The sequence below is a fragment of the Hyperolius riggenbachi genome, chromosome 3 (genome assembly GCF_040937935.1).
Source record: "Hyperolius riggenbachi isolate aHypRig1 chromosome 3, aHypRig1.pri, whole genome shotgun sequence".
NCBI classification, from domain to species: Eukaryota; Metazoa; Chordata; class Amphibia; order Anura; family Hyperoliidae; genus Hyperolius; species Hyperolius riggenbachi.
Window position 1 is genome coordinate 129,964,555 of NC_090648.1, and position 19,015 is coordinate 129,983,569.

Here is a 19,015-nt window from a genome sequence, read left to right on the forward strand (position 1 = left end):
GCCACTGTGTTTTTACACAAGCCTAGTGTTTTTTTTTCTTTATCAAGGAGAGCGACCAGCCGAGTGGAGTCGGGTTCATTATCTCCACCTGCTGCCAGTGGTCGGTTGCCCCTAGCAACCCACCTTTGTGAGTAGACCTTTTGCTTAATTCTTTCCACAAATTGTGTTACTTTGACATACTGCACCGTGAAGCTCCCTTTTTCTCTCTTGTATCTTTTGCTTCAGGGTGCTCACACACCCCATCCACTTTGTATACAATGTGTGAACATAGCCTTGGGGAACAACTTACAATAATATTCTTAAGCAAAATAATGCGAATTTTGTGTGTGGTAACTCCCTGCCATGTCTGCAACTTGTCAGAAAAAGATACCAGACAATTAAAGTGTTAATATATCACTTATTACATGCTGTGGTATCAGGTACCTGACAATGTGCACAAACACACCAGAAACCACTTACAATGTAGTGCCCATCACTTCTATCAAACTTCCCTGTATGCTGTTCCTAAAAAGCAACATTGTAACAAGCTTGGTGAAGGAAACTTTGTGCGTACTCTCCTTGCATACATATGTAAGTAAAGCAAGGCATACACTATTAAATTTACCAGTCAAGCATTGATGGAGAATGACCATTCTGTGCACAATCAATTCCAGCAGGGGGGGGGGGGGGGGGGAGGTTGAAGGGTGCGATGGTATGTAGCTGACTTCTGAATTGCTTTGAATGGCACCAAACAGTACTAAGCTGTCAGCATCTGAAGAAACTGTCTCAAGTCTACTGTTGCAAGATGGTAGACTAGGTAAACAATCAATATCTGGCAGATATCACTCATTTACCTTGGCTACTACACATCTACAAGTGTACCTGCCAAATGCCTATAGTGTTTCGGTACCATTTGGCAGGTGTTCCTATGGACTTGCATTGTAGAACTTAGCAGATGATTTTTAAGCGCACAGCCTGCCAAACATCACCTATGACAGCGATTGTGAACCATGCTATCAGAATATTTGGATACCAGACCTAGGCATTTGCCTTGCTGCACAGAAGCCAAGAATCTCCATTCTATTTTATTCATCAGTCAGAAGTTTTTTTTTTGTTTTTTTTTAATTCAACTACTTGTTATAGTAACTCCAGTTGAACTCTTTATGGAATGAGAATAATGAGAATAAAATCAGTACACTTGCCATGAAGACAACCATCTTTAGATAGCAGCTGGATACAGTACTGGTTAATAGCGGTGCCTCTGACACAGGAGACCAGGGTTCGAATTATGGCTCTTCCGGTTCTGTAAGTCAGCACCTATTCAGTGAGGAGACTGTGGCCAAGACTCCCTAACACTGCTCTGCATATAGAGTGCATACTGGTGGCTGTAGCTCTAACACTGTGTTTGCCAGAAGAAAGGAGCTATATAAAAATGTTATGCATCTTGTCTTCAATGATCGTGTGACCACCACACCTCCAACCATCAGATACATTTGGTTTCAGAGGTGCTTAAAGGGAACCCCGAGGTGAGAGGGATATGGAGGCTGACATGTTTATTTCCTTTTAACCTCCCTGGCGGTCAATTAAAACCGCCAGGGGGCAGCGCAGCAGTTTTTAATTTTTTTTTAAAATCATGTAGCTAGCCTAGCGCTAGCTACACGACAACCGCTGAGCAGCGGCATCCCCCCACCCCCTTCGATCGCCTACGGCGATCAGGCCCGCCAGGAAATCCCGTTCTGAACGGGATTTCCATTACCGGGATTTCCATTAGAGCTTACCTGTTGCCATGGCGACGGGCGCGATGACGTCACCGACGTCCATGACGGACGTCGTGACGTCAGAGGGAGTCCCGATCCACCCCTCAGCGCTGCCTGGCACTGACTGGCCAGGCTGCGCAGGGGTCTCGGGGGACACACACACACACACACACACTTTAATGCGGCGAGTCGGCGGGGAGCGGTGAGTTCACGCAGCTAGCAAAGTGCTAGCTGCGTGCAACAAAAAAAAATACGCAAATCAGCCCAGCAGAGCCTGAGAAATCCTCCTGCGCGGCACAGCCCGACCTGAGGTCGGGCTTACCGCCAGCGAGGTTAAACAAGGCTCATTGTCTGGCTGTCCTGCTGATCCTCTGCCTTTAAGCCATAGACAGTAAACAAGCATGCAGATCAGATGACTATGACAAATATCTGACAAGATTAGCTGCATGCTTGTTTCAGGTGTGTGATTTAGACCCTACTGACCAGAAAGATCAGCAGCACTGCCAGGCAACTGATATTGTTTAAAAGGAAATAAATATGGCAGCTACCATATATCTCTCACCTCCAGTTCCTTTTAATGTATGCACACATTCCCTGCAACATACACACACATACTGACAAGGGAAAAAGGATAGGAGTTCATTGCCACAAGTTACAGTATCTCTCAATTCACAGTACAGTTAACTTAGCATGGCAGTGGCAGCTGGTAGGAAGTAAACTCCTAGCACTGCTCCAAATCCAAAAAAGCTTTATTGGCAGGACCAAATACATTTAGCATTGCCAAAGCAAAACAAAGCATTAACATGGGGAGGGGGTTATGGGAATAAGGGAAGGGTATAGGGGGTTGGGGAATATAGTCCATAGGTGTGTGGAGGATGGAGGGGACAGTATGTATCGGTCATTGTATCTGTTCTGTAAGCTACACCCATGTGCACACATCCTAGCCAGGCTTACAAGTGGTGTCAGATGGCACATTTTGTTGATGTTACTGGGACCTGCTGCAACAATCCTCAGACAAGTTGTGCTGTTCAGACTCGCTCTGTACAGCAGAAAGGAATCACCAGCGTGACGGTTGCTATGTTTGCCCAGCCCTGGAGGCACACTGAATGCTCTGCCTTCACTAGCACAGGGTGTGGGAACTAATCCAGGCAGGTAGTTCAAAGACGTATCCTCCTTCTCTGACATAGGCACACTTCTGCTAACACTGGCTGTCTATATTGTGCTGCAGCGTGGCCACAATCATAAGAAACACTTGTCAGTGGTGGAAAGTACAGTCCGCTACACTGGACTCACAAGCTGGATTATGTGTGAATGCTTCTGGGGCCAACACAACAACAACAGGTTAACTATCATGATACAGTCGAGTCTCGGTTATCCGGCACTAACGGGGATTGGCTGATGCTGGATAAGTGTGCTTTCTGGTGGGTTGAGACTCAATAATAAAAATAGGCCTAGCGAATACCCCATTCTATATACATACCCTGAACTCTGTATTAAATGTTAAAATATGGTAATTGAAAGTATATTATCCTTGGAGGAGCCATGGAACCCAGTCCTTAAAGGACAACTGAAGTGAGGAGAATATGGAGGCAGTCATATTTATTTCCTTTTAAACAATACCAGTTGCCTGGCAGCCCTGCTGATCTATTTAGCTGTAGTAGTGTCTGAACACCACACCAGAAACAAGCATGCAGCATGCAGAAACACCTGATATGCTGCATGCTTGCTCAGGGTCTATGGCTAAAAGTATTAGAGGCAGAGGATCAGCAGGGTTGCCAGGCAACTGGTATTATTTATAAGGAAATAAATATGGCAACCTCGGTATCCCTCTCGCTTCAGTTGTCCTTTTAAGAATACATGAGGCCAATCTTAAAGGGAAGGTTCACGCAGGAGCTAAAAAAATAAAAATCCAAATCCACTTACCTCGGGCTTCCTCCAGCCCGTGGCAGGCAGGACATGCCCTCGCCGCCGCTCCGCAGGTTCCTGGTCTTCTTCGGTGGCGCACCCGACCTGACCAGGCCCGGCTTCCAGGTCGGGCTCTTCTGCGCTCCAAAAATGCGTCTCACGCGGGCGCGCTGACATCATCGGACGTCCTCCGGGCTGTACTGCGCAGGCACAGAACTACTGCGCCTGCGCAGTACAGCCCGGAGGACGTCCTATGACGTCAGCGCGCACCAGTGACACGCACGTTGGAGCGCAGAGGAGCCCCAGGTAAGTGGATTTGGATTTTTATTTTTTTTTAGCTCCTGTGTGAACCTTCCCTTTAAAAATAAAGCCTTTACTCACTTAGGGCTTATTCTAGCCCCTAGAAGGGTCTCTGTCCAGTACTGAAGTTCCGCACTGATCCAGGCCCCCTTCTGTAAGATCCTGACCTGCAGTTGGGTCATGGTCTTTTTTTCAGATAGGCCTCATGTATCCTTTAAAGAAAACCTGTAATAATAAAAAAAAAATCACTCTGGGGGATACTTGCATCGGGAGGGGGAAGCCTCTGGATCCTAAAGAGTCTTCCGCCATCCTCCTACGTCCCTCCGTTAGCCTGCCTGGGTCCCCTGTAGTGCAGCGATGGATATATTTACCTCTCTGCGATCCTGTGCAGGCGTACTAGTGGCTTTTCATTTGGGTATGGCGGAAACAGCCAAACCCAATCGATCTACTCGACTGCGCAGGGGCGAGCCCTCTTGCGCCTGCGCAGTAGAGCGGATATGATCGGGCTTGGCCATTTCCGCCTAGCCTGAAGGAAGTGCCTCTACTGCGCAGGATCGCAGAGAGATAAATTAATAAAGCATTGTCAGACTTGTTGGGGGAGGATTCGGGGGAGCCAACACTGGATTGCCTGCAGCTACAGGGATGGGGTAAACCTCATTGGGACCCTGAGGCTCCCCCCTCCAGAGGTAAGTAGCCCCCAGGGGAATTTTTTTTTAATACAGAGTCTCTTTAAGAACAGCGGAGCCCACAAACAGCCTAAGAAGTTGGCCTTCGCCACTAAGTATTGCTGGCAATTTGCGCTGGTTGGTTGAGACTGCTGGTTAGTTACGTTCCGGATAACCCGAACTCTACTGCTCTAGCAAGCTTGCTAACAGTATCGCCCAGTAAAAGCATGCTGAAAATTTTCATGCAGCACAGATTGAGAATTCAGGGAACAACGGAAAACATATGAGAGCATAAGTGATCCAGTAAACCTGAATTGGAAGGCTTTGCAAATAGGAGTGATAGTAGAGTTTTATTAAATATATTCCATAAAATCTCTTATTTTCAGCAGTACTCCTCTATTTTTATCTCTGCTCTTCTATCATCTGACATCAGCTTTTTCTGTCTACTTCTATCTTCTTCCACCAGTTTAATCTGTATATGTCTTTCTTCTTCTTTGTTCCATTCTTGCAGTTATTATCCGTTTTTTCTTCTAATGTGTTGACTGTAGCCGCCATGCCCAATGCATCCCTACTGCAACCTGGCACACAAATGATCAGGAGACCTCAAAGATCATTTGAACTTCCTTAAGGTCTCCTGATCATTTTAATGTGGATCAACGGTGATCCACATTAGTCCAAGAACTCCTATTGGTTATTTCAGATAATCCTTCGCTATAAACAAGCAAACACAGAAAATTTATATTGCGCTTTTCTCCTGGCGGACTCAAAGCGCCAGAGCTGCAGCCACTAGGACGCACTCCATAGGCAGTAGCCGTGTTAGAGAGATTTGCCCACGGTCTCCTACTGAATAGGTCCTGGCTTACTGAACAGGCAGAGCCGAGATTTAAACCCTGGTCTCCTGTGTCAGAGGCAGAGCCCTTAACCATTACACTATCCAGCCTGATATATTATAATCAAGTGGTAATAAAATAACTAGCTCTACCTAGTTACATGGGGTTGGAGGAACATCTGATGGTCTTACCACACTTCCATGAGCATAGGAGGGGGTAAACTCCTTGGCTAGAACATTTAAAAGATGGGGAGACTTTGCCCCCTATGGTCCCATTTACACATACAAATACTATAAAGTTTATTTCTGTCTTTTAGCTCTTTTGGATAGAAGTAGGTTTATACTAGAGGAACTAGCAGGAAAAACGATTTCTCCTGAAAGACTGTTTCCCTCGGGTAACAAAGCTAAAGCGGTGTGGAAAACTCTTGTAAAGGGTGAAAATATAACTAGAGTAGAACGTCCCCTAATGTCGATGATCTCCCCTTCAGCAATGCACCATGCTGGATTATTTTTCAGTGGTTGCTATTAAAGAGAAACTCCGACCAAGAATTGAACTTTATCCCAATCAGTTGCTGATACCCCCTTTTCCATGAGAAATCTTTTCCTTTTCACAAACAGACCATCAGGGGGGCGCTGTATGGCTGATATTGTGGTGAAACCCCTCCCACAAATAAATTCTGAGTACATACTCTTGGCAGTTTCCTGTCTGCGAACCTTGTTGCCTTGTGGGAAATATCTGTTTACAGCTGTTTCCAACTGCCAAAACAGCTAGCAGCAGCTACATCACCTGCCCACAGTAAAAATGTCACTATGTGATATGTGATAAATGTCAGAAAGTAAATCAGGGATTTAAAAGATTTTACAATGGGCAAACACTGACTAAATCATTTATACATAATTATTGTAAAAATGAAGCACTTTTTTTATTATTTTCACTGGAATTCCTCTTTAAAGTGGTCACAGTGAGGTGTATCATCTTTTTCTTTCACTCATCACTCGACATAAAGCAAAGCAGGGTGTTCAACGGGCAACTAAGTAGCGTGCCAGCACAATGATTGTTATCAACTTTCTCTCCAACAGATCAGGACCGATTGTTTGGGCCACAGTCCTCCATAGACCATATGTGAGTCTTTAGTCTGCAGTAGTGTGAAGTACATTCCTCCAGATAAGAATAAAGGCTTGTAGTGAGAGGACTATTGGGGATGCCATCTTTAAAGAAAATTTGTAATGAAAAAAAAAACCCTCTGAGGGATTACTTACCTTGGGAGGGAAAAGCCTAACGAGGCGTCCCCTGTCCTCCGTTGTCCCAGCAATCCAGCTCTGTAGCCCCCTGAACCGTGGCCTTACCTGAACGAAGAGCCGCTAGTGTGCCTGCGCAGGATCACGGAGAGGTAAATATAGCCAGCGCAGCCTTGTCAAGCTTGTTGGGGGAGGTTTCCGGGGAGCCAGCGTTGAATTCCCCGAAGCTACAGAGGTCAGGGAAGCCTCATTGGGACCCTGAGGCTTTCCCCCTCCCGAGGTAAGTATCCCCCAGAGGGCTTTTTTTTAGTACAGGTTCCCTTTAAATTTTGATTGTTTAGCTTTAGTAGCCAGGAACAAATATGCAGCCAGTCGAGTCGGAATACGTTATCTGCATACTAGATTTGGTGCACTGAAGACATCTCTGTGGGCTCCTCATCCCTGCAGGCAATACCATGGGTGCCAATTTCTGTCAGAAGGCAACTTGGGACCATCTCAGTAGTGTCAGGGGTTCTCCATCCACCCTCTCCCACTTGCTCCTACTGGGGGCCTCAACAGGCAGGTTGGTGCCCCTCTCTGTCAGCAGGCAATTAAGAGCTCCACATTTCTTTCTGCATTTGCCACTAGCCTCTTAACTATCGGCAGGAAGATTGAGCCTCTTCACAGGCAACAGCACCCATGGGCCTCCTTTGTATTTCAGTAGGAATTTTCGGCTCCCATGCCCATCAGCATTCACCATGAGCCCCTCGCCTGAAGACAATGTCAGCAGGTGGTTTGGGCAGCAAGCACCCTTGGTTCCACAATATACATCAGCAAGAATCACTGAGCAGTTGTGATTTGAAAAACGAATGTAATTCTATGGGTGTGATCCCACTTGAGCAATGTGATTTTATAAAAATCCCCCATAGCATTGCATTAGCAAGAGCTTTTTCAAATCAATAGAGCTTAGAAAAGGCTGCTAGTGGGCTTGAGCCCTAACCCCTAAATCTCTATAAACAGCCAACACCGGCTCCTAAATATCTCTCAGCAGGTAGCACTTAAAAACCACCAGCAGGTCCAAGCGACCCAATATCAGAAAACTAAAGCAGCTTCAAAACATGGTGGATAGCTGGGTATGTGGCGCCCAATGGAATATAAAATAGACCAATAAAATTAGACTTTCATTGGTTCATCATACTTCATTGGGCACCTCCTATCCCGATGTCCACCATTGTGTAACCCTCTTTGCAGGAATGAGACATCCACCTCAGTCTTTTTCAGAGAGACCGATCAGCCCTGTGAGAGACCATTCGCTCACCCGAAGGCGGGACGGGTGTAGCCACATGTGCTCAAGGTGATTGCCGTTTGTGAGTGGTCAGCAAGTAGTACAAAGCTGGAGCCATAAAATACTGGGAAATCACCGGGGAGGCCTAAAGGACAGGGGGACATTTTGGGGGACACTGGAAAGAGTACAATTTAAGAGAAAATTTGGCACCCTATTTTTGTTGCATATGGATCCTCCCATTTTTTGCCAGCCTTAAAAGTACATTAAGTACACAAAGCCACCAAAAGATCCACAGGGGCGCATCTCGGCTAACAATCCATTTTGTCGTCCATAAAATAAAATCATCCAACACAGAATAAAAATATAAAAAGTTCTATTTCTTGCTAGGCTGCTTAAGAAAGCTCCGGGGATAGCGAGTGGAGTCTATTTACTATTATCCTGCCTGGGAAAGGACGTTGGCATTGGTCCACAGTGCTAGGTAACAATAGGTAACAATAGGTAAAGCATTTCCCAGTCACGAACACTCTGAATACACAGAACCAGTTTTAAGGGCCCTAAACTCCAGCGTCTTGTCCTCTCCCGGGCATACGCTACTATTGATTTCAGTCCGTTGCACTGCACCTAGCTCTGTCACTGGAACTACACAACTTTTTCCACTTATCTCTTAGTAACCCGTTGAACACATTCGGACGTGCTGCCGCAGTTCTGTTCCGGCAAGTAAGTGCAGGCGGGAACTGCGTGTTCCCCTCTCCTGTGACGTGTGAGCGATGCAATGTTTGTAAACTGAAGAGCCACGTGATTTCGGGATCTGTGACTCCGCCAGAGACGAGGAGAGCGAGCTCTGCCTGCCAGGAGAGGGGTGGCGAGGAAGGCTTTCCTAGAAAGATGAGGCCCGTGGTTTTTCGCATTCAGCGGAAACGCAGTGAGTAGGTATGCACGTGGCTATTTATAACTCACAACTTTTTCCCAGTGCAACTTGTTGAGCGTATTAACTCTTTACACAACAGCCTTCAGAAACCTATCACCGAATCCATTTCTTGGGCTGAACACAGTTAATAAATGTTAGACCGCAAGCGTCAGAGACACACCATTGACTTACACCGACGGGAAAAGTTAAAAGTCCCCTGACTCAGGAGATAACATTGCTAAGTAAAATTAATATATAACAACAAGACACATGCACAGCGAATGCGGTTTACTGGACACAAATACATTGCATGCACCTGACCCACTAACAGGTTTACCAATGAAGATTTTACACTACGTCGGGTGTATAGATCTACAGTACATCAAGGATCATTTTTTTCAGGTATATATTACATATGATTCAAAGTCGATAGTGCTTGAATCTCTAATGATTATCATACAAAACCCGAGGAAAGGATAGTAAGACAAAAACAAGGATTCGGCTCAAATGACCTATCGCGCCGTACACAAGATAGAACAATTGAATTGCAGCCAGCAACGTGAGAATAACAACAATAGTAAAAAGAAAAAAAATCATTCTACTAACTTGAGCGTTCTGATGTTATTTTGCACAATGACTTGTCATGCCAGCAATTCCAATGTGCCATTTGCTTTTACCCCAAGAGTAACATTCATGGTAGCGATGGGCATCAACCAATGTGCTACAGCAGGGTACATGCAGATCCATCTGCCTAATTAATACTAATTTATTATGACCTCATATTCAGGCACACAAGCCCGGAACATCTTTTCAGCATGACATAAGACTTACCATGGAGGCATAGCACACAAATTAACTCCTCGCCAAAGGCAGATAAAACTGCCTGGCAGCACACAGGTTAATCTCTTTCCGCCTGTCCTACCATGCCGGCGGTTTATTTATAGAAACCCTGCTATTTTTATTTAAAAGCAATACTGGGGATATTGAACAGTACCTACCTTCACACTCTCAACGTGTTCATTTGGCTGACTTTTGGGGCTGTCCTTATCTACAACCTGCAATACAAAATGAGAAAATAAAAGATGTATAGGTGATGGAGCTTGAAGTCACAGAAAAGGGCGAGATGTGCTGTCTGTAGATACACACTGCGTCTCAGGGCAGGGGAGAAAAGGCATTCTTGGCTCAGTGCCGTCAGGAAATTCATAAAAAAAAAAAAAAAAACACATGACATGTACACCTAGGTCTCTACAAGCAGTAACCAGAGGTACGAAGATATGAAAGCAGAAGCAGCAAACAATGACCTTTTGTTCCAAAGGCTCTAGCTTCCAAATTCTAAACACAGTTGATTACCAGCAGCCATTTTAGGTCTGCTCCTATAAAGACACTGGTGCATTGCTTTTTTTTTTTTCTTCTTTTTTTACTCCCTCCCTCTAGCTCTCTCTCTCCCTCTTCTGCCAGACGCTGGGATCATTATCATAAGACAGAGTTCTTAGTACCTCTCCTACCCCCCAACACATGATATGTGACATGCCACCCCCTCCCCTCCCTCCCTTTCTTGCTTGCAGTAGTATGGAGACCAAGGCACAGAGAGGGTGGGGAGGGGTTGGGGGCTGTAATGCCAATGATTTTTTTTCCCTTCAGCTCTTAACAGGGAGAACAGACCATGTGGTTTCTCTCCCAGCAATTGAGGGCTGCTGGAATCTGCGGACTGGATTGCTAGAAACAATGGAACGGGCTGTCAGTTATGAGCTTGCAAAACCAATTAACACTGCTGTTTGCAGATACAGAGGTAACGCACAGCCACAGAAGCCTGTGTATTCTATGGGACATAGCAGGGCAGACTGATCAAAAACGAGGCCAGGGCAATACTGGTGCAAGAATGGACCAGAAGACCAGATCAATCAATCAGAATCCTTGATCCAGGCATCTGCTCCACTTTTGCACCAGTTTTGCTCCAATTTTCCTTGAACCAGTTCTGATAAATCAATCCCAGAGGTCTCTCTCCTAGCAACAGATCTTTTTTTAGGCTTTGTAACTGTCAGCATTATTTATGCAATTACGCTGTAATGGCTACTGCTTCTTTCAGTAGCAATAAACATAAACAACACAGTGCCTGCCCTATACAGCAGAACACAAGGGAGACTGCAACAATAACATAGCATGGAACTGGAGGTTATTTTAAAACACATGAATTCTGAGCTTCTTAATTTCCTGCTGTCATTTACAGAAGCAAAGACACAAATGCTTTATCTACTGTACACAAAAACATAATGAACGCAAATAGTACTGGGTAACAGAGTTCTGTATAAATACACACTTTATATAAAAATATATTCTGAGCCAACGTTATAATAGTTATAAGTACAAAAGGCACTGCTATTATTATTTCCCCACACTTCCTCCTTCTAGCGGAGGCACCCTTTTTAAGGGTTAACTATAGTAGGTGGCGCGTCGAAGTGAAACTCTCGGCCAGAGCTTGCTCTTTAAACGGCAGAAGGCTTTTAACCTGTGATTTGCCGTAACAGAACACCTGGCAGTGGTAGGGTTAAGCCACACATTTTTCAACAAGAACAGCGCAGCTTTATCGAAAGATTGTTCTGCAAGTAATAAAAGACAAAAACCATTACCCTCCCATCACCCTTAATACTACACTATGAGCTTTCACAAATCGACAAGTTTGCTGTCAAAGTTTCCAACGTAATAAGCGGATCATCCCGGGAAGATCGTCGCCGCTTTAGCCTTGTAGCAGCAGTACAGAAAAGAAAGACAAAAAAGGTTCAGATGACCTAAAATGAACTAGTGGGGAAAATGCCTAAAATGGAAATCTTCCGCACCGCTTTGTGCATCTCATTTGGAAGCGGCCGCATCTTAAAGGGGAGCAGCAAGCGTTTCCGCCACTTTCTATGCTTGCCAACTGTACTTCAGCTTTAAGGATTGAACACCGCAACAAATGAGATCAATACGAAGTTTAAGGTTAGCGCTAATACTTGGCATGGATTCGGAGGCGAAACGGGCAGAATACGCGAGCGAGGCATGCACGAAGTACTCCACAGCGCACCGTGACCAGCTATACATACCAAAATTCTATCAAATACACCAGTTCTCTCAACACTCTAGATGTAGACAGTCTACAGCTTTGTATGGTGTACATCATAGTGACACAGCGACTGGGACTACAGATCTCCACCGGCTTGCTAAAAATGAAATAAACTGACTAGACATTGTGGAGAGTTCAAGTTTCGGTCATATGTTACAAGTCATATTCAGTATTTTTACCATAAGTATATGTGCATTCAACGTTGTAAGCAGTTGGGGAACTTCAAAAGAAAACACTTGTCCACAACATAAAAACAAAAGGTTTTGTATTTATTTTTATCATCAAATTTTAAAATTAAGTTCTCTTCAGGTTTCTAGAAAACTCAGGATTTGAAGCCACTTTTACAACCATCTTAAGTAAGAGGTATATGGAGGCTGCCAGTTGCCTGGCAGTCCTGCAGTAGTGTCTGAAGCACACACCTGAAACAAGCATGTGGCTATTCCAGTCAGAAACCTCTGATCTGCTGCATGCTTGTTCAGGGTCTATAGCTAAAAGTATTAGACGCAGATGATCAGCAGGACAGCAGACAATTTGCATTGTTTAAAAGAAAATAAATATGGCAGCTTCCATATTTCTCTCATTTAAGGTGTGTTTTAAGTGTTCAGCACCTGGTCCCTCCTCTTTGGATCACCATCGACCAGCTGACTGGAACCCACTTCAGTATCCTGTAGCAGAAGGAACTCCTGGACTATCATGCGCTAAGAAAGAGAGCCAGGTGGTAATTCTACCCATATCAGCATCTTCTCAAGCTAGCACCTCTACTGGCACTGTGGTTAGCTCAAACATTCAATGTGCTCCAATTCAGATTGGAATATGATTAGTAAGATGACTACTGCTGCTGGACACTACTTTTTTCACTATGTGCCTTGTAAATACATACCCCACAGTCATTATAATGAAGGTGTCCTGAAACACCTCCACTTTTGCTACATTTATATAAAGCTGGAATAGGTTTCGTTCCCTCATGATCAGGCTTTCAAAAGCGGAGATCAACAAGACGTCTTCTAAAGTGGTGAACAGAAGCCCCATTTACTTGCACTGGAATCTGATGGCCAATAGTGCTCTAGGCTCGATCACTGGTTCTTCCAGTAGTATGTTACTGAAAATGTTCTGGTCAAGCCAAACATTAAACACAGAGTTGGAAACAAACACTACTGATCTTTGGTATTTCTTATGGGGTTCACCACTATGAAAACAGCAGTCTTAATGGACCATTATCACCTTTTTTGTGAAAGCAGCAAATTATTAGCTCTCAATTCCTGATCTATTATACACCTCCATCCACATAGCAGTGTATATTATAAAGGTGCGTACACATGAACTATTAGTGTCGCCCCTTAAGACTAAAGGGCCAATCATTTGGCAAACACCGTGGGCAACGACCGCTATTGGCTTTAAATCACAAACCTGCAACAAGCATGAACCCAGTGGAGTCAGACCAGAGTCAAAGCATCTGATCTGCATGCTCATTCTGGGTCAGTGACTTATGGTATTGGAAGCAGAGCATCAGCACAGAAGTCAGGCAGTTGGCATTGTTTATTTGAGAATGAAGATGGCAGCCTCCGATTTCCTCACACTTCAAGGTTCCCTTTAAACACATCTATACCAGCTCAGGCAGAGGCTTTTACTAGACTGGTACAAGTGGTGTCTACACATAGCTTCCTCTTCCTTTCCTAGAGAATAAACAGGAACTCTCAGCTATGCCAATCAATCCTTACGAATAGAGGACAGAAGCAAATGCCACGAGGGCTGCACTATCAACCACACTCTGATGTCTATGGCCTACTTTATTTATGTCCATTTGCAGCTTTGCTTATGGTGGCACGACTTAAAGGATACAGAGGCAAAGTTAAAACAGAAGTTTTACTCGCCTGGTGCTTCTTCCAGCCCTGAGAAGTCTATCAGGACCCACGCCAAAGTTCTGCCGTGCTCGAGGCCGCCGCTGCAACTGTCCCCTCCAAAACATCTCCACCCTTGGCTGTGTTGTGGTCTTTTGCGCACCTCTCGTGATCACATTTAAGTCTTTATGAGCGGCATAAGCACAGAGTACTCCCGTAGCACGATCACAAGAAGCTCGCGACACGCATGGGCAGAAGACCACAACGCAGCCGCTGGTCACAATCTTACAGAGAGGACATCGGCAGCCTCAAGCACAGTGGAGCTTCAACAAAGGACCCGATAGACTTCTTGGGGCTGGAAGACGCCCCAGTTGAGTAAAACATTTCTGATTTAGCTTCGCCTCCATATCCTTTAAAGCTCATGGGACTCATATTTTTTTATAAAGGAAACTAGATACTTGCCTAAGGAGAGGGAAGGCTCTGGGTCCTAATGGGCCTTCCCTCTCCTCTCCCGATGCAGCACTGGCTCCCCCGTTTAAATTCCCCGCCGCAGGGGACTTCGGAAGTCTTTGGGAGACCGAGTCCTCCCAAAGACAGGCGGCTCCATACTGCACACATGCGAGATCGCGAGAGAGGGTGCGCGCGCGCGCACACAGTATGGAGCAACCCATCTTTGGGAGCTCTGGGGCTCCTGAACACTTTCCGAAGTCACCTTCTCCAGCGAAGCGAGCAGTATTTGACCAAATCAGTCAAATACTGCTCCGAGGGCACCGGGAGAGGAGAGGGAAGGCTCATTAGGACCGAGAGCCTTTCCTCTCCTTAGGCAAGTATCTGGCTTTTTTTTTTTTTTTTTAAGAAGCGGTTCCCATTTTTTTTAAGTCCATACACTAGTCGATGTGGCCCACAAACAGATCTTTCTCAGATCATTATCTGACCAAAGAGGGATCCATCTGTTAAGTATCCCTCCACAAACTACACACAATGTGTGCACACTGCCTGCCGGGTCCCCAGGTCTACCCAGTAAGTAGAGCCCAGTGGTTGATAGAAGATGCATGGTGGACAGGTGAGAACTGCTGCAAAAACATACACCTCTAGTGACATGCTCCCAACCCACCACCGATTGGGAATCTTCCATCAGGCACTATCGAATCAATCGACCGGGAACCATTTGGTGAGTCAGTTTCTAGCAGTTTCAATCAAAATGATCAAATTGGTAGATGATGATGCAATAAAAACCGACCAGTGTATGACCACCTTAACATAACCTGCAAAAAAAACCCTCAATAAATGCTGGTGCCTTTGGAGCAGAACACTAAAGCCCCATCTACACGATACGATTCTTTGTCCGATTAGATTACGATTCTATTTATGAGCCGATTAAATCCGACATGTCCGATTGGGATTCAATTCGATTTGCCATTGCCTAGCAACGGCAAATCGAATTGAATCCAGATCGGACATGTTGGATTTAATCGGATCGTAAACAGAATCGTAATCGAATTGGACAAAGAATCGTACAGTGTAGATGGGACTTAACACACAGAAAGAACACAGCATGAATTGGATTACAAGTTGTGTATAACACTGCAGCCAAATACAGAAAAGAGTGAAACAAGATTCAGCCATGGGCAAAAAAATAAATAAATCCTGTCATGCAGTTTCCCAACCAAGTGTTGGGTCTAATCAAAAGTGTAATGGCCCACAAATCAAGTCCCATACTAAAAGGGCAAACATTACATTTTGCCAACTCCTTATTAACATTATTTTCCTCCCATTAATTGCAGCAGGGGCCATTTTCCCTCTCTGACTGAAGCTCAACTAATCACAAAAACAGAACAACTTTTCAGACTCAAAAAACAATTATGTGTGAAGGCTGGTGCACACCGAGCATGTTTTGTAGCGTTTTTGCAGCCGCTTGCGGCTGTGGAAACGTGTGGGTAATGTATTTCAAAGGGCTGGTGCACACCAGAGCAGGAGGCGTTTTGCAGAAATGCATTCTCCCGGGCTGTAGCATTTTTTGGGATTTCGGAGGCGTTTCTGCCTCCAATGTAAAGTATAGGAAAAACGCAAACTGCTCTGAAAAACGCCAGTTCAGAGCGGTTTTGCAGGCGTTTTTGTTACAGAAGCTGTTCAGTAACAGCTTTACTGTAACAATATATGAAATCTACTACACAAAAAAACTCTACCCAAAAACGCAAAACGCTAGGTGAAACGCTTCATGAAAATAAGAAAAAACGTTTTAAAAACCGCTAGCATTTTGCGGATCTGCTAGCGGTTTTTGGTGAGCACCAGGCCTGAGGCCCAGTGCACACCAAAACCGCTAGCAGATCCGCAATACGCTAGCGGTTTTGGGAGCAGATTTCAGAGCGATTCTAGGTATGTTTAGAGAGGTTTTCTAAACATACCTAGTGGTTTTGCGTGCGTTTTTGTGTAGCAGATTACACATATTGTTACAGTAAAAGCTGTTACAGAACAGCTACTGTAACAAAAATGCCTGGCAAACCGCTCTGAACTAGCGTTTTTCAGAGCGGTTTGCGGTTTTCCTATACTTTACATTGAGGACGAAACGCTTCCGAAAACCGCAAACACGCAGCAGGGGGCGCGTTTGCGGCTTGGCAAAAAACGCAAACCGCCGGTGTGCACCATCCTATTGCAATACATTAGACAAGCGTTTTTAGAGGCGGATGCGGCCGGCGGATCGCTCCAAAAACCGCTCGGTGTGCACTGGGCCTGACTGTGTGTACTTGCAGCTATCCATAGAGAGAGGCTTTTATTTCCGGTTAGCTGAGTGGGGGGTCATAAAATTGCATAGCACCTACTTATTGAGAACTACAAGCATGGTTTCTCCTGTAAGTATAGGAAAAGGAAGGGAGACCGCTACACTCACATGTATGACCAAAGGGGAGCACGGAAATCAGTAGCCAAAATCCACATGAAACGAAGGAAGGAATCCCGCTGCACCAATTGGTCGGGTGAAAGTAGAAAATCCTTTATTGATATTTCAATCCATCATCAGTGTTGCAACACTGATGATGGATTGAAATATCAATAAAGGATTTTCTACTTTCACCCGACCAATTGGTGCAGCGGGATTCCTTCCTTCGTTTCATGTGGTTTCTCCTGTAACACAGATTCAGAATATGTAGTCTGGCATCTGTCGCTCTCCTACCTTATGTTTGCCCAGCAGCTGCATCTATCGTGGGAAGAAAGCAAACTATACTGCAGTGACAAGCACATTTGGCCCACGGAAAAGGTATTCTGTTCAGCACGTTGCTTCTATACACTGTTTATATACTCAAATCTCATCCTCGTTGCAATTAGCCTCAACTTTGTTCAACTTTAGCAAGGTCTGTTCCTCATGCTGTGTCCTTCAGGAGTTGGAGGACAAGACTTCTGCAGAAATGTATTACAGGCGAACGCTTGCTTCTTCCGGTACGCTAATTAGCCATGTGCGCAAGACTTTCTCTAGGCATCCTGTTCTCTATTGCATGCCACTCTCACACCGGCAATGTGCGGCCTCCACCACTATTACTTGCACTAGCCTGACAATTCACAATCAATATGGCATCTATAAAACAATGATGCTCCTTTTCTGACAGCCAAGCCTGTTAACCACATTTTGCTGGTAACTGTAATGCAGCAGCTTCATCTATCAGTTCACTTAAAATCTGAAACAGCATGACATTATGGCGTGCAAAAACTCCCCAAAGAATGTGTAACTATAAATGTAGACAAGGTGGAGATAATGATGGATCGTGCCCACGCACGTTCAGATCCCCCCTTGTCTTTGAAATGTTGTCTCTCCTCTAAAGCATGGCCTAATCAAAGAACATCTCCACAGTCCCTTCAGCAACAACTGCCCCCCAAAAAAGAGGAGTATTTTGTCTGGGTCTACAGATAATACATCTTGTGTCATTTAAGCACTGTAATGTGCTGAACATGCATGTAGCACAGCCCACTTTCCAGTTAAGATAAAGCTGAGTGTCAGTTCACATTACAATACAAAAAACAAACAAACATGTTTTTGTCCGTTTTGCCGGATTACAGTGGAACACAAAAACCAACAGGAGATGGATCCCATGATATTAAATGGATCCGTTCGTAATGGTCAGTCCTACGCAATGCACACATTGAACCTGCACAACTTCTCTGGACAGCGGAGGAGTTTACGACAGAAGACTATGGTGGCAAGGCATCTGCTTGGGACTCCAGTAGACAACACACCATCAGAGCAAGGCATCTGCTCTTGACTCCAAGCGGAGCACAACACTCCGTCAGAGCAGACACAGCACTGTCCGCTCAAGTTGGAGCAGAGCCAGATTATCCGCAAGACAAACCTAGTCAGTTGCCTAGTGCCTGGAGAGAGTCTGGGGGCCTGGCGGATGCTGGGCCTCACCAAATCTTAAGGCGCGCACACACGCCATACTGTAGCAAACAACGGGTCCGTCAGACCCTCCCGCTGGGCGGACGTTCTGCAGACAGTAGCACGTGTGTACACACTGTCAGCAGACTGAGAAGACGGTTTCTGACATATCCGTCTTATCAGTCTGCCAACAGCGTGTACACACGTGCTACTGTCGGCAGAATGTCCGCCCAGCGGGAGGGTCTGATGGACCAGTCGTTTGACAACAAAAAAAGCCAGATGACCTTCAATAGTGGGCAAAAACTGCTATCTTGACTAGGGCTCCATTTCATCTTAATCCTTTTCTGGATTGGGGTTATACTATACAATAATACATTAAACCTGCTACTTTCATGCACCCTATTGTACATCAGCCTTTGGCTAGGGGTCGACAGATTAACATGGAATTTCAAAGCCAGTTTGTCCTATCCAGGAGCCAGCAGGGAATTTTTAGCTTTTAGCTCCATTTATAAAAATTAGAGAAAAACTCAAGAAGTTCAACCCCACCTCGCAATTTTTTTTTTAAATATTTGTCTTAGCTTCCGGGCCCCAAGGATTTTTCATAAAAAATTCTCTGCTGACGCGCTGCCTCTAAGGCCGAATTCACACTGGTAACCCAAGGTCTGCCTCAGGTACACTTTAACCCAGCATGTGTTCCTAGCTTTACAGTGTACTTTACCACTCCTGGCCCAGGAAACAAGGCTGGGCACCCAATGACTAACAATTCATTAGCCGATTATGAGATCAGAATTAGCCAAGAAAGCAAAAAAAAAAAAAAACTAGCTAATAAATTGTGTAAGGCACTTCAAGATTTAAGTCTGATACATATGTAA

At 45.0% G+C, this 19,015-nt stretch overlaps 1 protein-coding gene across 3 annotated transcripts in view; it reads right to left on the reverse strand.

The window, feature by feature from the left end:
- The window catches only part of TET3 (tet methylcytosine dioxygenase 3), a 150,750-nt gene that overhangs the window by 86,347 nt on the left and 45,388 nt on the right, over positions 1–19,015 (reverse strand). For 2 of the 3 annotated variants that reach the window (XM_068274940.1, XM_068274939.1), the window contains exon 2: positions 9,844–9,900. Coding sequence is in view for 1 of the 3 variants with exons in the window: in XM_068274939.1 (XP_068131040.1) it covers positions 9,844–9,900 (57 nt within the window). In the remaining 2 variants the exon portion in view is untranslated. Of the gene's footprint in view, positions 1–9,843; positions 9,901–10,146; positions 10,212–19,015 lie in introns of those variants that run through there. The other variant, XM_068274941.1, reaches the window with a different exon arrangement.